Here is a 25,988-nt window from a genome sequence, read left to right on the forward strand (position 1 = left end):
TTTCTCAGCTTATTATTGAACTCATAAGAGTAAAGAGTAAACTGGTCCTCTGGATTGAATCTCAAATATTACAACTACCACTGTTAAGTTGATAGTAGCAAGGATTCATTTTTTGTGTATCAAGTTTTGGCGCCGTTGCGACGGGGACTAAGCTTTTACCTTTATTTTTTGGTTTATTATTTACTCTGAGATATCTAACTTGCTTTATTTCTTTGTTGGAACAGATGATCCAAGTGCATGACCAGTAGACATACTCGGAGCAACGTACAAGGACCACTACATCAACTGACCAACGACGAACTCGCAAGATTAGAAAGACAGAACCGTCAACAGCCAAGAACAACCGACACCAACATGGGTGATCACGACAATATGGATGACCTCACTGCTGCATTGGCACTCATTCAACAACAAATGCAGACTCAGCAACAGCAGATGTTGCAGATGCAGCAGACCATCCAAAATCAGCAACAAGCTGCTCAGGAACAAGCAGCCGTGAATGCCGCGCGAGAAGAGCGTGGTGCTCTTATTGGGGAGCGAAACCTTCCGCGGAACTTCGCTACTAACCGCTCCCCCATCAACCCTCCACCCTGTACTCGACAAGATTATGAGATCAAACCTGCACTGATAGATCTGGTACAGAAGAGCACGTTCAGTGGCCTCACTTCAGACATTCCAATGGACCACATAGAGGCTTTTGAGAGGATCTGTAAATTCTCTCGCTCTAATGGAGTGCCACCAGATTATGTCAAATGCACGTTGTTCCCATTCTCTCTTGAAGGGAAAGCTTCTCGCTTGTTGCAATCTCTCCCAACCGGTTCTCTCACCTCATGGGACCAGGTTCGATCAGCATTCCTGAGCCACTTCTACACAAAGTCCAAAACCGCGGCTCTACGGCACATAATCTCCAACTTCAAGCAGAAGTCTGATGAACCTTTTCATGAAGCTTGGGAAAGGTATACAGAATACCAGAGAGAGTGCCCACACCATGGGTTTGATGATGATTACATATTGGAGGTGTTCTACGATGGAGTGAGTTATGAGTTCCGAAACACCCTTGACTCTTCTAGTAATGGAGACTTCATGACTCAAACCACACCTGGTGCGTTTGTGTTGATTGAAAACATGGCATCAAGTTCATTGAACAAGAACAAGGAGCATGACCGCTCGAAGAGTGTGAACAGCATAGATGATCTCGCTGCGAAGGTGGACCAACTGCTTAAGGGAAACCAAAGCCAAGTGTTCATAATGGAAGAAGCAACTCCTGAGAAGAGTGCCGGTGACCTGGCGTTTGAAGCTAATTTATCAGGGGACGATCAGCAAGAGGTGAGCTACGTGAATGGGCAAGGATGGCAGCTCAAAAACTACCACCCAAACCCTAACGTGCGGAACAACCAACAGCTTTTCTGGCCTAAGCAAGATAAACCAACTAATCCTGCACAGAGTAACGAAGGTCAGTATGCCGGGTATCAAAAGAACTACCAACCCCGGGCTTATGTTCTAAGCCAACCGCAGAACAACACACCCCAGATGCAGAAACACCAGAACCCTCAACCAGCTACCTCTGCTCCTATCGTTGCTCCGCAAGATGAGACAAAGGTCATGTTGCAGCAGCTGCTCCAAGGACAACAACTCCAAGGGAAAGCTCTGAACCAGGTTACTACCGAGATCAATACCAGAATGAACCATATGTTAGGAGATTTGAGCACCAAGTACGATAATGTCGCGAGCCATATGAGACAGATGGACATTCAGATAGCTCAGACTGTTGAGAGCGTCAAGAGGCAGCAGGGTACTCTACCTGGTAAAAGAAACAAAAATCCTAAGGAGTGCAATGCAGTTCAACTGAGGAGCGGAAACCAACTTTCCGAGCCGGAGAAGAGGAGGTTCACCACGGCTGAGAAAGGGAAGCAGAAAGAGTCGGAACAACTACCAGCCGATACCCCGACAGTTGAGAGGAATACGGAACCAGCAGTTGGAACAAGTTCGCCAGTGCCATAACAACCAGCTAAAGCTGTTCGCCCGATCCCAGAGGTTGTTCCTCCTCGCGAATACATTCCTAAAGTCCCTAACCCTGTTCCAGCAAGGACCACTCGTAAGGACAGAGAGGAGATGAAGTGCAGGAAGATGCTGGAGGACCTAACCGTCTGACTCCCCTTGATGGATGCGATCCAGATGATGCCCTCGATGCGCAGCTTTATGAAGAGATTGATCTCAGGAAAAATATCAGAGGAGAGCAAATTCATGACAGTTTCCAAGAAGTGCAGCGCAGTGCTTCAGAACAGGCAGATAAAGAAGCGAGGAGACCACAACAAGTTCGTCCTCTCTATCTAGATTGGGAAGACAGTTTTTGCATGCTCCTTGGTTGATCTTGGATCCAGCGTGAACCTCATGCCTTACTCTGTAGCACGACGTCTAGGATACACGTATTTCAAACCAACTAAGATGTCCTTAGTGTTCGCGGATAGATCATTCAAATCCCCAGTTGGTATACTAGAGGATCTCCAAGTAAAAGTCGGAAACACCTCTGTTCCAGCAGACTTTGTTGTTCTGGAGCTGGAAGAAGAGTCTAAAGATCCTCTCATCTTGGGAAGACCATTCCTATGTACTGTTGGAGCCATCATTGATGTGCGACAAGGGAAGATAGATCTGAATCTTGGGGACATAGTCATGCAATTCGAGATGGATGAACTACTAAAAAAGCCGATGTTAGATGGGCAGACCTTTGAGGTTGATGGAGGGATTGACCCGCTGCAACCTCGTGAAGGAATGATCGAGGAGATTCTTACAGAAGACCCACTTGAGCTTGCACTAGTAAGAGCTGAGGCCGAGCAGAGTGTCGTAAACATTGATGCAGACGGGTATGCCAAGATGCTTGATTCCGCAAGGAGTATGGGAAGAATGGTAGCGAGTCTAAGTCTGGGGGAGGCAAGCAACATGGACGAGAACACTCCAGTTGGAGCGACCCCTACACCGAACTTGCATGTTCCGCCGAACCAACCAGATGATCCCTGGAGGGAGCTTAAAGCTCCCAAGGTTGAGCTAAAACCCCTTCCCAAGGGGCTCAGGTACGCTTTCTTAGGTCCGAATTCCACCTACCATGTCATTGTGAACGCTGAACTAAATAATGTGGAAACTGCATTGCTTTTGTGTGAGCTTAGGAAATATCGTAAGGCATTAGGATATTCACTAGCTGACATACCTGGCATGTCACCTGATTTATGCATGCATAGAATACACCTAGAAGATGAATCAATGACTTCTGTCGAACATCAGAGGAGGTTAAACCCGAATCTAAAAGATGTTATTAAGAAAGAGATTATGAAACTTCTTGAAGAGGGTGTGATCTATACCATATCTGATAGTAAATGGGTTAGCCCTGTTCATGTAGTACCTAAGAAAGGTGGGATCACTGTTATCACAAATGAAAAGAATAAATTGATCCCTACTAGGACAGTGACAGGACATCGCATGTGCATTGATTTCAGAAAATTAAATGCAGCAACCAGAAAGGATCACTTTCCACTCCCTTTAATTGATCAAATGCTTGAGAGATTGGCTAACCACCCATATTACTACTTTTTAGACGGCTATTCAGGTTTCTTTCAGATCCCTATCCATCCAGACGATCAGGAAAAGACGACGTTCACCTGCCCCTATGGAACGTACGCTTACAGGAGAATGCCATTCGGCTTGTGCAATGCGCCAACAACATTTCAGCGCTGCATGATGTCAATCTTTACTGACCTGATTGAAGACATTATGGAGGTTTTCATGGACGATTTCAGCGTCTATGGAAGCTCCTTTAGTGTCTGTTTGTCTAACTTGTGCAGGGTACTAAAAAGGTGTGAGGAGAAACATTTAGTGCTCAATTGGGAGAAGTGCCACTTCATGGTCATGGATGGGATTGTTCTGGGGCACAAGATCTCCGCGAAAGGCATTGAGGTGGATAAGGCAAAGATCGAGGTGATGATGAGCTTGCAACCACCAACAACTATGAAAGCTATCAGGAGTTTCTTGGGTCACGCGGGGTTTTACAGAAGGTTCATACAGGACTTCTCAAGGATAGCGAGACCACTCACCAGACTGCTCTGAAAGGAGATCAAGTTTGATTTCGACAGTGAGTGCTTTGCTGCGTTCCATACCATCAAAGGAGCTCTAGTCAGCGCGCCTGTAGTACAACCGCCAGACTGGGATCTCCCTTTTGAAATCATGACTGATGCCAGCGATTTTGCAGTTGGAGCAGTCCTTGGGCAGCGCAAAGATAAGAAACTTCATGTAATCTATTACCCAAGCAAAACCATGGATGAAGCTCAATGCAGATACGCTACGACTGAGAAGGAACTTCTGGCTATTGTTTTTGCATTCGAGAAGTTTAGATCCTACCTGGTGGGATCTAAGGTGATTGTGCACACCGACCATGCTGCTCTTAAGTACCTTCTCACAAAGAAAGATGCAAAACCGAGGTTGTTGAGGTGGATTCTTCTTCTCCAAGAATTCGATCTTGAGATAAAAGATAAGAGAGGGGTTGAGAATGGGGTTGCAGACCATTTGTCCAGAATGAAGATTGAGGACGACACAACTCTTGATGAAGAACACCCAGTGGAACACGTCAACGCGATTGGTCTGCGTTTCGCGGAACAACCTCTGCGAATCACATCCGACTGTTCTCGCATCGCGGAACAACCCCTGGGAATGATACCTGACTGTTCTCGCATCGCGGAACAGCCAGTCCCCGCGATCCAAAAGTAGTACTCTCACCTCCCGTGGTTTCCTGAGATTGCGAATTTTCTTGCTGCTGAAAAGCAACCTCTTAAGTTCACTGGAAACGACAAGAGGAAATTTTTAAGGGAGGCGAAGCGTTATGTTTGGGATGAACCGTACTTGTACAGACATTGCAAGGATGGCTTGTTCAGAAGGTGTGTTCCCGAGGAAGATATCCCATGAATCTTACATCATTGCCATGGTTCTTCTTACGGATGCCACTTCGCTACATTCAAAACGGTTTCCAAAATCCTTCATGCGGGTTTCTGGTGGCCAACTATGTTCAGGGATGCTCACGCCTACATAGCCAGATGCGATGCATGCCAGCGACTTGGGAACATCAGCAAGTGGAATGAGATGCCTCAGAATTACATTCTAGAGGTTGAGGTGTTTGACTGTTGGGGAGTCGATTTCATGGGCCCATTCCCTCCATCTTTCAAGAACGAGTACATCCTCATCGCCGTTGACTATGTATCTAAGTGGGTAGAAGTGATGGCGAGTCCCACAAATGATGCAAAAGTGGCGACTAAGATGTTCAGCTCCATCATCTTTCCGAGATTTGGAGTGCCTCGAGTGGTCATTAGCGATGGTGGAACACACTTCATCAACAAGGCATTTCAGGGCCTCTTAAAGAATAATGGAGTAAGGCACAAGGTGGCGACCACTTATCATCCACAGACGAGTGGACAGGTTGAGGTTTCCAACAGGGAGATCAAGAGAATTCTCCAGAAAACTGTCAACACCTCACGAAAGGACTGGTCACTTAAGCTGGACGATGCCCTATGGACCTACAGAACGGCCTACAAAACGCCATTAGGGACCACCCCCTATCACCTGGTCTACGGTAAGGCGTGTCACCTTCCTGTCGAACTCGAATACAAGGCTGCATAGGCAGTCAAGTTACTGAATTTCGACATCAAGCCAGCAACTGAGAGGCGCATGATCCAAATCCATGAGCTGGAAGAGATAAGGCACTGTGGGAACCGAAATTCGCACTGTCGATTTCCGTTTAAATAAGGAAACTAGGAAAACCCTAATTTCCCAAAGGACCCGGATATCTGCTAATTACCACACGTCAAGCAATTAGAACACGAGAATAACAACGATAAGAATAAGAAATCGAAAAAGAGAGCAAAGTAGATCTTATTCCGAATCTGCGTATGAGCGTTTACAACAAGGTATAAGCCTGGGCTCGAGAGCTGTCGGCGAGATTCCTAGTTCTAGCAACCCTAAGACGGCTCAACCTAATTGAGTCGCAGCTCGAAATAACAAAAACGGAAAATTGCCTAAATTGCTCTAAGTGCTAAGTTTGCTCTGAAAAATCCTCTGCCATGCTCCTCGCCTAGGACTCCTTATATACTAGCTCCAAGGTCGGTTTACGTTTTTACTCTTCTGCCCTTAAGCCGTCATCTCCATTTTTACCGATCTTCCAATTATCTTCAAAACTTCCGTATTTATCCGCGGAAACTTGACATTTATCCTTCCTTGTGGACCAAGCGTAAACCGTGCTGCGGTTTACGGGCTTTTGGTTAAGAAATCGTAGGATGGGCCTCGAGTCGTGTTTTAGATCCCTTTGGGCCGTCTTCCGACTCGACACGTTTACTACGCATTCTTTTTGATAAAGAACGAACTTTCCGCGGTTTCTAATCCGCGAAGTTTGATCGATGAATTTGAATAGCGAAAAACATGGACTGAGCTTGCTACGGTCTTCGGGAGATAGCATTCGAAGGTTTGACGAGAATGCATGGATTGATGTCGTATCGATGTTCGGAAGGGTTCAATCTCTACACAGCAACTGAACTTCGGCTCGAGCCCGGTTGCTACGTAGCGACCGAGCGGGACGAACGCTCGGTCGCTACGTAGCGACCGAGCTTTGGCTTGAGCTCGGTCGCTACGTAGCGACCGAGCTTTGGCTTGAGCTCGGTCGCTACGTAGCGACCGAGCGTTACGTAACGACCGAGCTTGGCCGAGCTCGATCGCTACGTAGCGACCGAGCGGGACGATCGCTCGGTCGCTACGTAGCGACCGAGCGGGATGATCGCTCGGTCGCTACATAGCGACCGAGCTTTGGCTCGAGCTCGGTCGCTACGTAGCGACCTAGCTTCGGCTCGAACTCGGTCGCTACGTAACGACCGAGCGGGATGATCACTCGGTCGCTACGTAGCGACCGAGCTCTGGCTCGAGCTCGGTCGCTACGTAGCGACCGAGCGGGACGAGCGCTCGGTCGCTACGTAATGACCGAGCTTCGGCTCGTGCTCGGTCGCTACGTAGCGACCGAGCGGGACGATCGCTAGGTCGCTCTGTAGCGACCGAGTTTTGGCTCGAGCTCGGTCGCTACGTAGCGACCGAGCTTTGGCTCGAGCTCGGTCGATACGTAGCGACCGAGCGGGACGATCGCTCGGTCGCTACGTAACGACCGAGCTTTGGCTCGAGCTCGGTCGCTACGTAGCGACCGAGCGGGACGAGCCCTCGGTCGCTACGTAGCGACCGAGCTTTGGCTCGAGCTCGGTCGCTACGTAGCGACCGAGCTGGACGAGCGCTCGGTCGTTACGTAGCGACCGAGCTTTGACTCGAGCTCGGTCGCTTCGCATCGACCGAGCTTTGGCTTGGACTTTGTTGCTACGCAGTGACCAGACAGCGTGTATGTGTGGTAATTACGCAACGGTCGAGCTTGGTTAGTTTGGTTTGAATCTTCAAGGATACTTCTTTGTAAAAACTTCGTGTTTGGTTATATTTTACGAAAGTTACATCTTCTTTTTTACTATCTCTTTCGGAAATACGATCTCCGAGGATTTTCGGGTGGTAATTCCGTCGTAACCGTTTTTGACCCCAACAGTTAGCCCCCCAGCCCGTTAGGATCATGCATCGTAGGATCCTAGCGTGCGGTTAGGCATGTTCGGCAAGTTAGGCGTGATGGATGGAATTAATATCTGAAAGTCCGAGCTTGAATAGTAAATCCTCATGCTTATAAGAAGGGAGGTAACTTGTTTCATAATTTTTTCACTTTCTTGTCTTTCTCTAAGATCTTTCTTAAGAAAAAATTTTCTTTCTTTCTCTCCACCCTTTTCCTCTATTTTCTTAGGAGAAGTTTAAAGATGTCGAGCAAGAAAAAGATTGCGAAAAAAGGGTCTTCATCCGCGAGTGCTTACGAAGAGCTCATTGTTCCGAAGATGGAGTTCGTGCCTCACTCGGTACATCCTGCCGAGAACGAGGCATGGTGGGTTGCTCATTATGGCTCGTTGACCCCTCCCAAGGAGAAGTCGTTCCCGGTCCTGACCCATCGTGGAGTCGAGAAAGGGGATGCAAGCAGGAGTACCGACGAGTTTCTCGCGATCATGCGATCGTTCTACCATATCCCGGATGCTGTGGAGTTCCGGGTTCCTCGCCGTGGGGAATGTGCTAACAGCCCCCCAGAGGGTTACTTCACTTGCTACGAGGCGTTCGTAGTGCGTTGTCGCCTATGGTTCCCAATACCCGAAATTCTTGTCCGAGTGTTGGACCGTTTCGAAGTTGCGATAAGCCAGTTGACTCCCCTTGCCATTCAGCATCATATTGGGATCCTGATCCTAAGCTACGAGCATGGCCTTTCCCTTTCCGTCGATCATTATGAAGCGCTTTTGAGGCTTCAACTTGTCACAGATACGGATAAGCATAGGTTGGTCCCTCGGAAATTTATGTCAGTGGTTAAGAAGTTCATTTCGAACTTCAACTCGTGGAAGAAGTTCTTTTTCTTTGTTTGTATAGACGCTGCGTCCGTCGAAGAGAGTTGCATTCCACTGTTCCGGAGGTTGCCGAATGATCATCCCTTCATCAACCCTCTTGCTCCGTTCCCTGAGGACATCATTGCGGTGAGGGATCTTCTCAGGAACGGTCCCTTCTTCTGGACTTCTTTTACGCCGAACAGGGTTCGGAAGGCACTGAGATTCGTGCAACCCTGTCCTGCTTTGGCTGCGGACACGGGATGCGACTCCGAAGCTCCAACAGCTGTGCCGGAGTCGAGCTCTCTGAAGGGAAAAGATGTCGATCTTGGCGACATAGAATTTTCGATGGATGACTCTATGCTTCCAGGATGGGATCCGAACCTTGCTTACAGCGATGGGAGTGGTTCGAGCGAGGTCCCTATTCCGGATTTTGATGATTTCTTTGCTGATCTGCCACCGGGTTTCGATGCTCCTCCTCCTACGAAAGAATCGGCGAGGCCGAGAGTCGTTGCGGAAGGATCTCGCATCATCAATGGGGTTAGTTTTTTGAGAATTTTTTGGTGATTGTCCTATGTATATATATATTTATAACATGTCAATCGATTTTGCAGGGCCTGAGCTTGCTGGGCTCGGCCATTGAGGCGGGCCATAGAGAAGCCATGGTCTACCGCTTCAAAGCGGAGAAAGCGGAGCGGGATCTCGCTCGCGTGCAAGGCGAGATGTTGGAGCGAGAGGCGCAACTTACTCGTGATCATGCGCGGGCCATCCGCAAAGCGGAAAGGAAAGGCAAGAGGGAAATCGTCGAGGTGATGAAGACTCGTGCCTCTCAATTCCAGGTTGAGTATGGGAACCTCAAGAATGCCTTTACCTTGGTGGGTGACTTTCGTGAGTGCCGCGGTTCGGTCGGAAGTCTTTGGAGGACGCGAGCCGATGACTATGCGTTTGAGGAGGAAATGAGCTTGATGAAGAGTGGGATGAATGAACGTGCCCACGCTGAGGCGCTTATCCCTCCGATCGACGAGCGGATTCAAGGGTTCTGGGATTCCATCCCGGTTTCCCCTGATACCGAGGAGGTTTCGACTGGGTTTCCCGATGATGGCGAGGAAGTGGATCGTCCCGCGGATGCGTTCGGTGCTTCGTTGTCCGGGGACTTTGACTTTGGATTATGAGAGGTGGAATAGTTATCGAAAGAGAGATGCTCGTCTTTCTGTTTCATGTTTATGGCCGATTGTGGCCGAGAGATTTGTACGGGCCTGTTTTGGCCGTTTTTATCGTTTATCGGGATTGGCCGTTGGTGGCTTTGAATCCCCTTACCGCTTTACGCGGTTATTTATATGATGAATGTTTTCGTTTTCGAGTTTTCCTGAGTAGGTTTGAAGTAAATATGAGTTGTCGTCTCATATTTAATTCCGATGAGACGTTCAATCTGTTGGTTCGTTCGTGATTTTCGTAAAAATTATTTATCTTTACGATTTTCGAGAACATTGAGATACGAACGGAGAGACATGGTTTAGGATCTCGTATCTTTTAGATATCATGCCTTGAGATGTTTGAGACCAGAGCGTTGGGTTTAGGGCAAGACCTAGGTTTACTTTCGGTTAAGGTTTATGCGGTGACTAGCCGGCTATCGTTTTTCCTGTTGCGATTTCTTCCTGATTCGCACCGATTTAAAGTCCGCGATATGTTCTCGGCTTATATGACTTGTATGGTACGAATCGAGCATCTTCTCAGAATTAACTGGAAGTGCTAAACCAAAATTTCGGATTTTTGTTGTAGCGCGCTTTTGTCCTTGTGCTGGACGTTTTTAAAGATCAAAAGAGTGATCGAATTGCGTTTGTTTATGACAGCTGGCGTGTTCGTCGGGGCCAATCGACGAACGGGGTGTAAGGTTTTGGTGGTCGCGTTCGGACAATTTGTTCGTATTATCTTCGAATTTTAGCTTTGCGACGTCTCGCAGTTGTTTCGAGGATTATACGTGTATCTTTGTGCGTTTGAAGGATGATGATTTTTTTACGATTTTTGGGCTGGATGAGGCTGCAGACAAGAGTCTTAATGTTTCCAGGCGTGTCCTGAAAATTTTTTGTGTTTAACTGAAGCGTAAACGTTTTCCGATAAAAAGGACAACGTATATTGTAGTAAAAGTTTTTGAAGTTTCTTAAAACTCGATTACAATAATGGCGATTTTTTAAGTGGGAGTATACGAGTATACGCACCCACTCCCCCCCTTTTTAGAGAGGGGGATAGCTGAACTCGTCTTTTGACGAGCTGCCTACGTACCCCTTTCGAGGATCAAGCCATCTCGTAGTTCTGTTTCATGCCGCAAGTGTTCTTACTCGGCGGTAGATGTCGCGATGTCCGCCTTGACCTTGTCGATCGTGGCTGGGTCAACGCTATTTTCCGGATGTTCCGGTTGAGTTGTAGCGTGGGCTTCAGACTTGTGTCGAGCTTCGACGTCCGATGCGTTTGCGTTGGTAGACGTTTTTAATTCGTTTTTTCCCGGGGTGCTTTTGGCCGAAGATTGGTCTATCTTCGTGCGCTTGCCGTTTACAGCTGCAGAAGTCGTGATTTGCCTTAACTTGTGCTCTGCGAGGAAGCATAGCCGCGACTGTTTTTGGCACCCCCAGATGGCCGCGACTCCGCTTGGGGTTGGGAATTTGAGACCCAGGTGGAAGGTTGACGGAACTGCCTGCATGGCGTTGAGCCATGGGGTTCCCATGATCACGTTGTAGATAGCGGGATGATCGACCACCGCGAACTCGACGATTTTCGTGATCTCCTTGGCCATGACTGGCAATTGGATCGATCCAAGAGTCATCGATACTTCGCCTGAAAAACCCGTGAGTGGTTTTGGCGTCGGAATTACTTCTCCGAGTTTGATGCTCATCCGTTTGAGAGTGTCGCGGAAGATTACGTTGACCGTGCTTCCCGTGTCGACGAGTACCCTTCCGACTTCTAAGTCTCGTATAACGAGATCTATGACGAGCGGGTCGCAGTGAGGTTGATCGATGCCGCCGGCCTCTTCCTTTGTGAAGGTGATCGAGCAATTTTGGCCATCTCGGGGAGGAGACCATGTAGACCAATTTGCGCTCGACTCCGCCTTCCGTTGGTAAGCCTTGATGGCCGACACAGTGTCGCCGCAGTATTGTGATCCTCCGATGATCATATTGACTCTGCGGCGATTGTTATCGTTCCCTTTGTCGTCTGGCCTCCTGCCGCGTTTATCCCCAGGCTGGTTTTGTTGAGGGGATTTTTCAGCGGACGGATTTCTGTCCGTCTTTGGAGGGCGATCAGAATCGAGGATCAGATCCTTGACGCTAGTTACTTCCGAGAGCTCTCCAGCGAGTAGCTTCGCGGCCAGTCTTGCTCCCAAGACTTTGCAGTTGGTTGTGGAATGTCCTCGGGATTGGTGGAACTCGCAGAAGGTGTTTTCGTCATACCCTTGATTGCGAGTCCATGTGTTGCCCGTGGTCCGACCCTGATCCGAGTTGATCGCATAGTTATGCGCCCCCTGGAGATCTTCCCCCTCGTGATGGACGTACTTGCCGTTACGAGAGTTCTTCTTTTTCCCTTTCGGGTCCACGTCTTTCGAGGATGGTCTTACCGCCTTATGTTTTTGCGATAAGACTTTAGTTTCCTCCTCTACTATGATGTAGTCCGTTGCTTTGTGGAGGGCGTCCTGGATCGTTCGTGGTTTGTCGAGAGTTATCCACTTTCTGAATTTCGACTTGTACCAGAGCGTCTTTCTCAGCGCGTCGATGGCCACTTTGTCGCTTATCCCACTGACCCTTGACATTATCAGCTTGAACCGACTGATAAACTCGCGGAGGGGTTCGTCTTCCCTCTGGGAGAGACTCCAGAGGTCAACATCGGAAGTTTCTCTGTCTATGAATACAGAGTATTGCTTGAGAAATTCCGATGCGAGCTGTCGGAAACTCCCGATGGTGTTACGACGAAGGCGTGCGAACCATTCAAGTGCTGCTCCTTCCAGGTTTTCAACGAACAGGCGGCAGTAGCCGGCATCCTTTTCGCCGTCCTTCAGTCTAGCTCTTCCCATCGCGATGTGGAAAGCCTGAAGGTGCGCTTTTGGATCGGCCGTACCATCGTACTTCGGTACTTTGATTTTTCCCGGATCGGACACCCTCATGTCCGAAATGCGATTGGTAAAAGGGGTCTTCCGAGCTCCTTCCAACAGTCGATCGATTTCGGGGGCAGCACTAGTAGCATGATGGATTTGAGACTTTACGGCCCTCACTTCTGCCGCAGTCTTGGTGATGTAGTCGCGAAGATCGCGGATATCCGATGTCTCGTCAGTAGATTTCCGAGCCTGTCGGCGTTTACTGCGAGTGAGCTCGGTTTGTCTTTCAGCCAGCTCCTCCTGTTCGTTCCAATAGGCGATTTCTTCCTCTTCCGTCATTGGTTTTTCGAACGGGGAGCCTTCCCGAGCAGATCGGCTTCTGGTCCTTCTCGGATGTCTGTCGACGTCCTCGTCGGTGTCGTTGGAAACATCGCTAGGATCCAGGTCAATGTGTTCGGCTTCGTTATCCTCCGAGTCCTTTGCAGGGGGCGGAAGACTTTCAGGGTTCCCCTTTTCGATGGGAGATTTCTCGCTAGGGTTTTGACCGGAAGGTCGTTCCCGCGCGACTCCTGATCTGTCGAGTGGGGTAGCGAAGTCGAGCCTTTTCCCGTGGATTTTGGTGGTTCCGCGGGGGCGGATTGCTTGGGTCCTTGCCGTTAAGGTTTCAACCTGTTGGGTCAAGGTATTCACGAGCTTATCCTGTTCTTCCGACCTTTTCTCATAGGTGGCGAACATCTTTTTAAACTCCTCGAGCGTCGCGGCGTTGGCTTGTGCGTTGGCCGCGGATACGTCCGCTACTGGAGTGTGGAGATCGGTGCCGCTGCCTCCGTTAAGAGGAGTTTGCACGTTATCCGCGTCGTTAGTTGACATGTCTGATCGAGAGTGATGTGGCTTTTGCGGGTTAGATTGATCCGTACCCCCCCCCCCTCTTTCTAGCGCCAAACTGTGGGAACCGAAATTCGCACTGTCGATTTCCGTTTAAATAAGGAAACTAGGAAAACCCTAATTTCCCAGAGGACCCGGATATCTGCTAATTACCACACGTCAAGCAATCAGAACACGAGAATAACAACGATAAGAATAAGAAATCGAAAAAGAGCAAAGTAGATCTTATTCCGAATCTGCGTATGAGCGTTTACAACAAGGTATAAGCCTGGGCTCGAGAGCTGTCGGCGAGATTCCTAGTTCTAGCAATCCTAAGACGGCTAAACCTAATTGAGTCGCAGCTCGAAATAACAAAAACGGAAAATTGCCTAAATTTCTCTAAGTGCTAAGTTTGCTCTGAAAAATCCTCTGCCATGCTCCTCGCCTAGGACTCCTTATATACTAGCTCCAAGGTCGGTTTACGCTTTTACTCTTCTGCCCTTAAGCCGTCATAGCATAAAAATGGAGATATTCCATTTTTCCTGATCTTCCAATTATCTTCAAAACTTCCGTATTTATCCGCGGAAACTTGACATTTATCCTTCCTTGTGGACCAAGCGTAAACCGTGCTGCGGTTGACGGGCTTTTGGTTAAGAAATCGTAGGATGGGCCTCGAGTCGTGTTTTAGATCCCTTTGAGCCGTCTTTCGACTCGACACGTTTACTACGAATTCTTTTTGATAAAGAACGAACTTTCCGCGGTTTCTAATCCACGAAGTTTGATCGATTAATTTGAATAGCGGAAAACATGGACTGAGCTTGCTACGGCCTTCGGGAGATAGCATTCAAAGGTTTGACGAGAATGCATGGATTGATGTCGTATCGATGTTCGGAAGGGTTCAATCGCTACACAGCGACTGAACTTCGGCTCGAGCCCGGTTGCTATGTAGCGACCGAGCGGGATGAACGCTCGGTCGCTACGTAGCGACCGAGCTTTGCCTTGAGCTTGGTCACTACGTAGCGACCGAGCGGGACGAACGCTCGGTCGCTACTTGGCGACCGAGCGGGACGAGCGCTTGGTGGCTACGTAGCGACCGAGCTTTGGCTCGAGCTCTGTCGCTACATAGCGACCGAGCGGGACGATCGCTCGGTCGCTACGTAGCGACCGAGCGGGACGATCACTCGGTCGCTACGTAGCGACCGAGCTTGGCCGAGGATTTTCGGGTGGTAATTCCGTCGTAACCGTTTAGTTATATTTTTACAAAAGTTACATCTTCCTTTTTACTATCTCTTTCGGAAATACGATCTCCGAGGATTTTCGGGTGGTAATTCCGTCGTAACCATTTTTGACCCCAACAGGCACCTCGCCTATGAAAGCTCCAAAATTTATAAGGAAAAGACCAAGGCCTACCATGACAAGCGAATCCATTGCCAGACGTTTCGAACCCAATGGTAAGGTCTTGCTTTTCAATTCAAGGCTGAGGTTGTTCCTAGGCAAGCTGAAGTCTAGATGGTCCGGACCGTTCACTGTTAAGGAAGTTCGACCCTACGGAGCTGTTGTGTTACTGGACAGAAAAGGAGACGAGTTCGTAGTGAACGGGCAGCGCCTAAAGCATTACCTTGCTGACTCCACTATCGCAGAGGGCGAAGAAGTTCCCCTAAGCGATCCCCCATCAGCCTGATCGGCTGATCCAAGTCAAGCTAATGAGTTTAACCAGGCGCTTGGTGGGAGGCAACCTACTGGTTAGTGTGTACATTGTTTTCTATAGTCTATTTTATTTCTTTTCAGATTTATTTTGTAGGTCAAAAACAAGAAAATTTGGACACTTCAGTCAGAACAACCAAAGGACTGTTCTTCTGGTAGAACAACCCATTGCCTGTTCCAGGTAAGTGTTCCGAACCAAAAAAAATAAAAAATAAAGGAGGGCAGTTAGGGCTTTGCCTATTTAAGGCCCCACCCTTCCACTTTCCCCTTTCGAGTTCTTTCTGTTTTTGCAGTCCATTTCACCATTTTCAACAGGTAAGAGGCTCGACAATCCCCATCCAAATCGCAAAACTCGGTTTGTAAAGTTCATCATTCTAACCGCTTCATAGATCGATTCTTTTTGAACTACTTGATTTCGATTTTCCCTTTTGCTGTTAGGGTTGATTTAGAAGATGAACTCATGATTCATTTTACATTTTCGATTTGCGATTAATAGGACTGTTTGGATTCGGTTTGTGGATCGTTGAATGGAGTTATTGGGTTGAGTTTCGATTTGTTGGTTGTCGTGTCATGGAAATTTGCGGTTTGCATAAGGAGAGATGGAAATTGTTCTATTCCATTTCTTCTGTGCGACATAACAGAACTAAAGCTTTATTTTGTTTGCTTTGCAGATGGCACACACTAAGCAATCAGCCAACAGAATGCGAGCGACCTGCACGAGCAGTACGCCACCCCTGCAAGCACAACAACAAACCTCCGCGACCTACCCATGGTCCCATGAACAAGAGGGTGAACCGATTGATCTCGACAGCCCATTGCTCTTGGACTTCAACTGCGAGGGATGGGATAAGGGAACAGCAGCGCGTTACAATGCCCTCCTTCGGGTTGACATGTTACCCACTCGTTTCTGCCACACGGAGACTCTGGCTGATCTTCGGATTGACGAGGACGTGTTCGAGACGCTACACGCCATAGGGATAGCTCCTCTGTGCTATACAACACATGAGCTCTACCCAGACCTTGCTCGCCAAGTGCTCGCCACCGCCACGATCACGTACGAGGATTCCAATGCACCCTCCTACACCAACTGCTCATTCTCTTTCATGGCTGATGGAGAGCACTGCTCCTTATCCCTCGACAAGCTCAATGAGATCTATGAGACAGCCAATGAACCGAAACGAGTAGCGGTGGCGATTCTCTCCTTCTAACGCCTTTTGGGATTGCATTGCGAATGGGAACTTCACACCCGGAAAGGCTTACCAGTCGCATATCAGGAACCCGGCGCTTCGGGTCATTGCAAAGATCATCTCAAACCTCCTGTTCGCTAAAGATCTGACCTCGAAGGTCACCAACGGGGAGCTGCAAACCCTGTACGCTGGTATTGAGGATGAAATCCAAGCTTCTGGGTCCGGCATTCCAATTCAAAAGGTCAAGATGAACCCCGGTTTCAACTTCATGACCATGATCTGCGAGAGGCGGCAGTGTCTTATGCACGGTTCGAACAAGAAGAACAGAAGCGGTAGCTTGCTCACACCGCTCTTCAAGCATTTCGGCATTGATCTCAGCAAGTACAGCGTCAACAAAGAGGTTCAGTACCTTGACATTAAGTACCTTATGGCATGCCACATCATGCGTGATGAAGAAACCATCACTGGTGTGAAAATGAATCTGAGGAATAAGTGTACTAGAGTGGAAGTTCGCTGTAGCCGCTCCTCTCAGACATAATTATCGAGGCAAACCTTCCTCCACCATTCTCTGGCGCCGGTGAAGCCCAATCTCACCGGCGTCGGAACTTTTCAACCCAGCTCTGTTACATCTTTGTCTCTCTGTTCTTCTTCAATCTTGGTCTCTTTTTCAGTCTGTTTCTTTCTTTGTTGTCGAGTGAGTTTTGACTCATTGGCATGCCATAAGGTACTTGATGCGGGAGCGGCGAGTCCGACTGAGTCCGCGAGGACTATTCTCTATCCATTGTTCTATCCATTTGAACTCTTTATTTTTATGTTTTATTTTTATGCCTTGTGTTTATTTTAGGCTGACCTCAGATTCATTTCACACCAGGGATGGTGTAAATTAAGTCTGGGGCAAGCACTGTGTGCTGAAACTTTATTTCTTTGTTTTTGAGTCAGTCCTTATGTCATTTGGATGTTTTATTGAGTCAGTTTAGAATAGCTAAAACTCTTGTGGGAATTAGGACCTTGTGATATATTCTTTTAACCACCTTGTGCTCTAACATTCTTATCCAGTGACCTTAGCAGTGATGAAAGACCCACACTTGGACCTGGAACACCCTCTGACTTATCTCATTTGATTCTCCAGAAGTTGTCATCCGATCATGTTACACTGGGTAGACTCAACTCCACCTAACTTGAACCTAATCCTGACTGAAATTCTTCTTGTTATGGGCACTAGATCAGGGAAACGAGACCCACGCTCAGGGCTTCTTATTCTTTTTACCAATCTTGCTGATCCTGAGTGGCTATCTCATCTTTAGCTAGTTCCAACCTTGTACCTAAGCCTTTATTTTCACCCTTATGCACTCTGTTTTTCAATGTCATATGTGCAGATATGTGCAAGAAGGTCAGAGAGGATAGGATTGACGCAGCCCCTTACTCGTTAATGCCTTACATTCAGAGAAGAGAGAGCGAGCATAATGAGAACAGTTGACAAGATCAAGCCCTAATAAGAAGAACATTCAAGGGTGCATGATCTGACCAGAGGAGCAATGGCGACCCGTGAGAAATAAAAGGATAAACCACCAGTGGCTGCAAAACTTTCACCCCGATACCTTTTCCTCGAAACCACATCAATTTTGTGTCAAGAAAAAACATATATATATATATATATATATATATAAACAGTATGCTTTTATTTATTTTGGAGATGGGGAAGGTAAGTTCGGAAGATACACGCCACTGGGAAGGGTTGAGCAAGGAGTTGGTACCGATTTTTGAGGAATAAGAAAAGAAGTCAAGAGCTGGAGAACATTCACATGATTGACCCGAAGTGGAGAACAACCACATCCGTGAAGCAGAAACGAGTAAGGGTTGTGGACATCAATAGATCCGTCATCTCTTGCTATTTTGCGCGATATCCTGCATACACTCAAATACGGTAGCCCCTAAACACTCTCAGCTCCACCATAAAACAGCCTGTTCCTTATCAGCCCGTCTACCCTGAATAGTGCCTGTAAAGAGAAGCTCACGCTATTCTTAATTGATGTTTAAGGAGTTTTGTCTCGATAGTGCGACCTTTTCAGGTATGAGATAAAGAGTATGGAGCTGATTCTCAAACAGCGATCGTGGGTGTTCTGGTAAGGGTGTGCGGTCTAAGTCTACAGCTTGTATGGTTCAGAGATGTGTGGTAAGAGCATGGTTATTCAGGAAAAGCGAGTTCCCACTCTTTCAAACCTTTCTCCCTGTTCTTGAGGCTTGGCCTTGTTCGAGGACAAACAAGGATCTAAGTCTGGGGGAATTGATATATGGTGTTTTTAATACCATTATATGTGTGCTTTGAGCTAATTCTCAGTCCTAATTCGTGTTTAATTGATATCATTCCAGGTTTGGAGCAGGTGAAAGAGCAAAGAAGAGAGATTCAGGAAGTCAGATGTCGTTTTGAAGGATTCGATGTGGAACAGCCATCTAGAACAACCCGAAGGTTGTTCCTGAAGAGAACAAGCGTCTGACTGTTCCCGATCATTAAGGAAACTTCCTATTCCGGAAGTTTGCCCTAGATTCCACTCTCTCTTATCTCTTTACCACCAGCGCCTCCATATAAAAAGGCCTATGCTATCATTTCTTTTTCTTACGCTAGTTTTGCAAGAGACCTAGAACTATTTTCTTTGGATTGAGCAACTTGTTAGGGAGAAGACTTCATCCTCACGAGAAGATCATCATGAACCCTTGTCTTTCTACTTTATTTTATATGCAGTATTATTCAAAAACCATGTCTGTGTCATCCTGCTTTATGATTGAGTAGTAGGCTAAGCTTGCTTAGGGCTGTAGGGTGTTAGCCGCATGAACTGAACACAAATAAGTGATCTTAACTGTTCTTCATTCATATTGTTCTTACTGCTTACATTGAATTGATCACTTAATGTTCGGTTTCTGATTTAATCACCTAGCTAACTGCTTAGGAGATAAATTAACATATATTGAATGAGCTTTGTATCCCTAATCAGCGAGAGTAGATATTAGGGTATTAAGTGAACTAATCGGATCTTGTCTCTAAGGCTTGTTATCGCGTCTTGTTCCAAGTGAGAACTTAGGATTCAAGACCGATCTGCAAAGGGAGCAAGACCACAATAGTGGATTGTTCTAGCCGAGTGATCTGAGTTCTAGACTGCACCTCATTGCACTTGAATAGTTGTTCAGTTTTGCATTGACACCCGATTAATAACCCTAAGCCGGCTTCATTTAAATCAAATTTGAACCATCTAGGTATTCTAGTTACTTGCGTCACAATAAATTCTCAAAACCCTACTTGTTTCTCAGCTTATTATTGAACTCATAAGAGTAAAGAGTAAGCTGGTCCTCTGGATTGAATCTCAAATATTACAATAACCACTGTTAAGTTGATAGTAGCAAGGATTCATTTTTTGTGTATCAAGTTTTGGCGCCGTTGCGACGGGGACTAAGCTTTTACCTTTATTTTTTGGTTTAGCGACCGAGCTCTTCCGAAACATCGATACGATATTAGTCCATGCATTCTCGTCTACCCTTCGATGCTATCTCCCGAAGACCGTAGCGAACCCATTTCACGTTCCCCGCCATTCTAAGTTATCGATCAAACTTTACCGTAAAAACCGCTGAAAGTCTGTTCTTTATCGAAAGAAGCCGTAATAAACGCTTCGAGTCAGAAGACGGCCCAAAGGGACCTAAGACATGACTCGAGGCCCAACTTACGATTTCTCAACCAACAGCCCGTAAGCCGCATGACTGTTTACGCTTGGTTCGCGAGGAAAGATAAATGTCAAGTTTCCGCGGATAAATACGAAATTTTGAAGATAATTACGAAGATCGGAAAAAATAGAATATCTCCATTTTTATGCTATGGCGGCTTAAGGGCAGAAGGGGAAAAGCGTAAACCGACCTAGGAGCCAGTATATAAGGAGTCCTGGGCGAGAGGCATGAGGGGGACTTTTCAGAGCAAACTTAGCACTTAGAGCAATAAGCAACTTTCCGTTTTTGTTATTTCGAGCTGCGACTCAACTAGGTTTTACAGTCTTAGGTTGTTAGAACTAGTAATCTCGCCAACAGCTCTCGTAGCCAAGGCTTCTACCTTGTTGTAACGCTCATACGCGGATTCAGAATAAAACTCCTTTTGCTCTCTTTTACGATTTCATATTTCTTTTCGTCTTTAATTGCGTGTTCTGATTGCTTGGCGTGTGGTTTAACAGATTTCCGGGACCTCTGGGAAATTAAGGTTTTCCTAACTTTCCTAATTTAAACGGAAATTGACAGTGCGAATTTCGGTTCCCACAGTTTGGCGCTAGAAGAAGGGGGGTACGGATCAATCTAACTCTCAACCACATCACGCTCAACCAGACATGCCAACTGACGACATGGATAACGTGCAGACTCCTCTTAACGGAGGCAGTGGCACTGATCTCCACACTTTTGCAGCAGACGTATCCGCGGCCAACGCACCAGCCAACGCCGCAGCGCTCGAGAAGTTTAAAAAGATGTTCTCCACCTACGAAAAAAGGTTGGAAGAACAGGATAAGCTCGTGAGCACCTTGACCAAACAAGTTGAAACTTTAACGGCAAGGACTCGAGCAATCCGCCCCCGCGGAACCACTAAAGTCCGCGGGAAAGGACTCGACTTTTCAACCCCACTCAACAGGCCTGGAGCCACGCAGGAACGACCTTCGGGTCAAAACCCTAGCGAGAAATCTCACATCGAAAAAGGAAACTCTGACAGCCCTCCGCCTCCCGCGAAAGCTTCGGAGGACAACTGAGTCGAACAAGTCGACCTGGATCCTAGCGATGTCTCCAACGATACTGATGAGGATGTCGACAGACATCCAACAAGGACCAGAAGCCGATTCACTCGGGAAAGCACTCCGTTCGACAAACCAATGACAGAAGAGGAGGAAATCCTCTATTGGAACGAACAAGAAGAGCTGGCTGAAAAGCAAACCGAGCTCACTCGCAGTAAACGCCGACAGGCACGTAAATCTGCTGGTGAGACGTCGGATATACGCGATCTTCGCGACTATATCACCAAGACTGCGGCAGAAGTAAGAGCCGTAAAATCCTAAATCCATCACGCTACCAGCGCAGCCCACGAGATCGACAGTCTGCTGGAAGGGGCTCGGAAGACCCCTTTCACCACTCGCATCTCAGATACGAGGGTATCCGATCCAGGTAAAATCAAAGTACCGAAGTATGATGGCACGACCGATCCGAGAGCACACCTTCAGGCTTTCCACATCACGATGGGAAGAGCGAGGCTGAAGGACGGCGAAAGAGACGCCAGCTACTGCCGCCTGTTCGTCGAGAATCTAGAAGGAGTAGCCCTCGAATGGTTCACATGCCTTAAGCGAAACTCTATCGGAAGTTTCTGACAGCTCGCATCGGAATTTCTCAAGCAATACTCTATGTTCATAGATAGAGAAACTTCCGATGTCGATCTCTGAAGTCTGTCCCAGAGGGAAGACGAACCCCTCCGCGAGTTCATCAGCCGATTCAAGTTGGTAATGTCCAGGGTCAGCGGGATAAGCGACAAGGTGGCCATCGATGCGCTCAGAAAGGCGCTCTGGTACAAGTCGAAATTCAGAAAATGGATATCCCTCGACAAACCGCGGACGATCCAGGATGCCCTCCACAAGGCAACAGACTACATCATGATCGAGAAAGAAACGAAAGTCTTATCGCAAAAACATAAGTCGGCGAGACCATCCTCGAAAGATGTAGATCCAAAAACGAAGAAATAGAACCCTCGTAACGACAAGTATGTCCATCACGAGGGGGAAGATCTCCAAGGAGCGCATAATTACGCGATCGGCTCGGACCAGCGGTGAACCACGGGTAATACGTGGACTCGCAATCAAGGATATGATGAAAACACCTTCTGCAAGTTCCACCAGTCCCGAGGACACTCCACGACTAACTGCAAAGTCTTGGGAGCAAGGCTGGCCGCGAAGCTACTAGCCGGAGAGCTCTCGGAAGTGACCAGCGTGAAAGATCTCATCCTCGAGACCGATCACCCCCGAAGCCGGACAGTAATCGTCCCGCGGAGAGATCTCCTCAAAGAAACCAATTTGGGGATAAACGCGGCAGGAGGCCAGACGACGAAGGGAACGATAACAATCGTCGCAAAGTCAACATGAAAATCGGAGGATCGCAATTATGCAACGATACGGTTTCGGCCATCAAGGCTTACCAGCGGAAGGCGGAGTCGAGCGCAAACTGGCCTACATGGTCGCCTACCCGAGATGATCATAACTGCTCAATCACCTTCACAAAGGAGGAAGCCGGCGGGATCGATCAACCTCACTGCGATCCGCTCGTCATAGACCTCGTCATACGAGATCTAGAAGTCGGAAGAGTACTCATTGACACGGGAAGCACGGTCAACGTAATCTTCTGCGACACTCTCAATCGGATGAGCATCGAACTCGGAGAAGTAACTCCAACTCCGAAACCGCTCATAGGCTTTTCAGGCGAAGTATCGATGACCCTCGGGTCGATTCAGCTACTAGTCATGGCCAAGGAGATCACAAAAATCATCGAATTCGCGGTAGTCGATCATCCTCCCATCTACAACGTGATCATGGGAACCCCATGGCTCAACGCTATGCAAGCCGTTCCATCGACGTACCACCTGGGTGTCAAATTCCCGACCCCAAACGGAGTCGCAGCTATCTGGGGATGTCAGAAACAGTCGCGACTGTGCTTCCTCGCGGAGCACAAGTTAAGGCAGATGACGACCTCTGCAACGGCAAATCGTAAACGCACCAAGATTGATAAATCTTCGACCAAAAACGTTTCAAGAAAAGATGATTTAACATCGTCTGCTGACGCAAACGCTTCGGGTGTCGAAACTCAACATGAGTCCTAAGCCGACACTACAATTCAACCGGAACATCCGGAAGAGAACACTGACCCAGCCACGATCATCACGATCAAGGCGGTCAGCACGGCGACAACCGCCGAGTGAAAACGCTCGCGGCATAAAATAGAACTACGAGATGGCTTGATCCTCGAAAGAGGTACGTAGGCAGCTCGTCGAAAGACGAGTTCAGCTATCCCCCTCTCTAAAAAGGGGGGGGGGAGTGGGTGCGTATACTCGTATACTCCCACATACGAAAAGATGCATTATTGTAATCGAGTTCTTTAGAGATTTCCAAAATTTTTACGATCAATATGCGTCGCTCCTTTTTAAGACACTTGCAAAAGTCTCAGAACACGCCTAGAAAATCTACAAACGTTAATGCTCTTGCCAGCAGCCTCGTACGGACAAAAATCGCAAAACAATCTCACTTCAGCACCAAAAATATACAAATAGTCTTCGAAATAACTGCGAGACGTCGCCAAGTTAAAAATCGAGATGATACGAACAAATTTTCCGAACGCGACCACTACAAATCTTACACTCCGTTCGTTGATTAGCCCCGACGAACACATCAGCCGTCTTAAACAAACGCAACTTGATCACTCTTTTGATCTTCGAACGTCCAACACAAGGACGAAAGCGCGCTACAAAAAAAATCCAAAATTTTGGTCTAGCACTTCCAGTTGGCTTAAAAACTGTCTCTGGAAAGATGCTCGATTCGTACCATACAAGTCGTATAAGCCGAGAACCTATCGCGGACTTTAAATCGGTACGAATCAGGTAGAAATCGCAACAGGAAAACAGATAGCCGGCTAGTCACCGCACAAACCTTAAAACCGAGAGTAAACCTAAGTCTTGCCCTAAACCCATCGCATTGGTCTCAGACATCTCAAAGACATGATATCTAAACGATACGAGATCCTAAAACATGTCTCTTCGTTCATATCTCAACGTTCCCGAAAGATCGTAAATAATTTTTACGAAAACTCACGTCTCGAACGAACCAACAGATTGAACGCCTCAACAAAGTTAAATATGAGACGACAACTCATGTTTACTTCAAACCCACTCGAAACAAAGTAACTCAAACAAACATCTATTATATAAACCGCATAGCGGTAGGGGTTCACAGCCACCAACGGCCAGTCCCGATAAAAACGGCCAAAACAGGCCCATACAAAGTTCGAAGGACACACTCGGCCAGACATATATGAACAAAGGCCACACTCGGCCGCTAAATACTAGATAAGGGAAAAACTTCTTCCCGTCAAAACACTCACAGATCAAAGTTAAAATTGCCGGATAGTTCACTTCCTCATCGTCACCGGCAAAATCAGTCGTGGTTTCTACGGTATCAGGAGAAACCGGGATGGGATCCCAGAATCCCTAAATCTTCCCATCGATCGGAGGAATGAGCATCTCAGTGTGAGCATGATCCTTCATGCCACCCTTCATTAACTCCATCTCCCTCTCGAAAACGTAGACATCCGCCAGCGTCTTCCAAAGGCTCCCGAAAGAGCCGCGACACTCACGGAAGTCGCCCAGCGAGTTGAAAGCGTCCTTAAGATTCCCGTACTCAACTTGGAATTGAGAAGCGCGAGTCTTCATCACCTCGACAATTTCTCTCTTGCGCTTCCGTTCCGCCCTACGAACAGCCCTGGCATGATCACGAGCGAGTTGAGCATCTCGCGCCAACATCTCGTCTCGCATGCGAGCAAGATCCTTTTCCGCCTTCTCCGCTTTAAAGCGATAGATCATGGCCTCTCTATGGCTCGCCTCAATGGCCGATCCAAGCAAGTTAAAACCCTATAAAACCGATTGACACGTTATAAGCAAAAAAAAAATAATAAATAAAAAAATAACGATTGTCAAAATTCTTAAAGTTTATACCCTGTTTATGATACGAGATCCTTCCGCGACGACTTTCGGCCTCCCCGACTCGCTCGTGGCCAGAGGAGCATCAAAGCCCGACGGAAGACCAGAGAAGAAATCATCAAAGTCCGGAATAGGGACCTCGCTCGTACCGCTTCCATCGCCGAAAGCAAGGTCCGGATCCCATCCTGGAAGCATGCAATCGTCCACCGAAAACTCCAGGTCACCGAGGTCAATATCTTTCCCCTTCGAAGAGTTCAGCCCCGTCGCGATCGTGGTAGCAGCGTCGGGACCTTGGTCATCAGGCTCGGAATCACTCCTTGTTTCTCCGCCCAAAGCAGGACTAGGATGCACAAACCTCAGCGCCTTTCGAACTCTCTTCGGCGTAAAGGAAGTCCAGAAAAAAAGACCGTTCCTGAGCAGATCCCTCACCGCAATAATGTCCTCAGGAAACGGAGCAAGAGGATTCATGAAGGGACGATCGTTCGGCAACCTCCAGAACAACGGGATACAACTCTCCTCAACAGACGCGACGTTTACACGAACGAAGAAGAAAAACTTCTTCCACGAGTTGAAGTTAGAAGTAAACCCCTTTACCACTGACATGAAGTTCCAAGGAACCAGCCTGTACGTGTCCGTATCCTTGATGATCTGTAACCGAAGAAGCGCTTCGAAGTGATCGACGGTGAGGGAGAGACCATGCTCGTAGCTCAAGATCAGGACTCCAATGAGGTGCTGGATGCCAAGAGGATTCAGTTAGCTTATCTCCACCCCAATACGATCCAACACACGGACGATAATTTCGGGGATCGGGAACCACAAACGACAGCGCACTACGAATGCTTTGTAACAAGTAAAGTAACCCTCCGGGGGACTACTAGCGCGCTCTCCTTGACGAGGAACCCTGAACTCCACCACATCCCAAATATGGTAGAACGACCGCATGACCTCGA

The 25,988-nt window shown here is 47.7% G+C and overlaps 1 protein-coding gene and 1 non-coding gene across 2 annotated transcripts; one reads left to right on the forward strand and one right to left on the reverse strand.

Annotated features, from left to right (window-relative positions):
• Positions 1–354: 354 nt before the first annotated feature.
• LOC106425573 lies at positions 355–2,001 on the forward strand. The gene has a single exon (XM_013866304.1). The coding sequence runs from the start codon at positions 355–357 to the stop codon at positions 1,999–2,001; it is 1,647 nt and encodes a 548-aa protein (XP_013721758.1).
• LOC125590931 lies at positions 889–995 on the reverse strand. Its single transcript, XR_007326929.1, has one exon. It is a non-coding gene; the product is annotated as a small nucleolar RNA R71 (small nucleolar RNA).
• Positions 2,002–25,988: the final 23,987 nt, after the last annotated feature.

Source organism: Brassica napus, chromosome C7 (genome assembly GCF_020379485.1).
Source record: "Brassica napus cultivar Da-Ae chromosome C7, Da-Ae, whole genome shotgun sequence".
In the NCBI taxonomy this organism is placed as follows: domain Eukaryota; kingdom Viridiplantae; phylum Streptophyta; class Magnoliopsida; order Brassicales; family Brassicaceae; genus Brassica; species Brassica napus.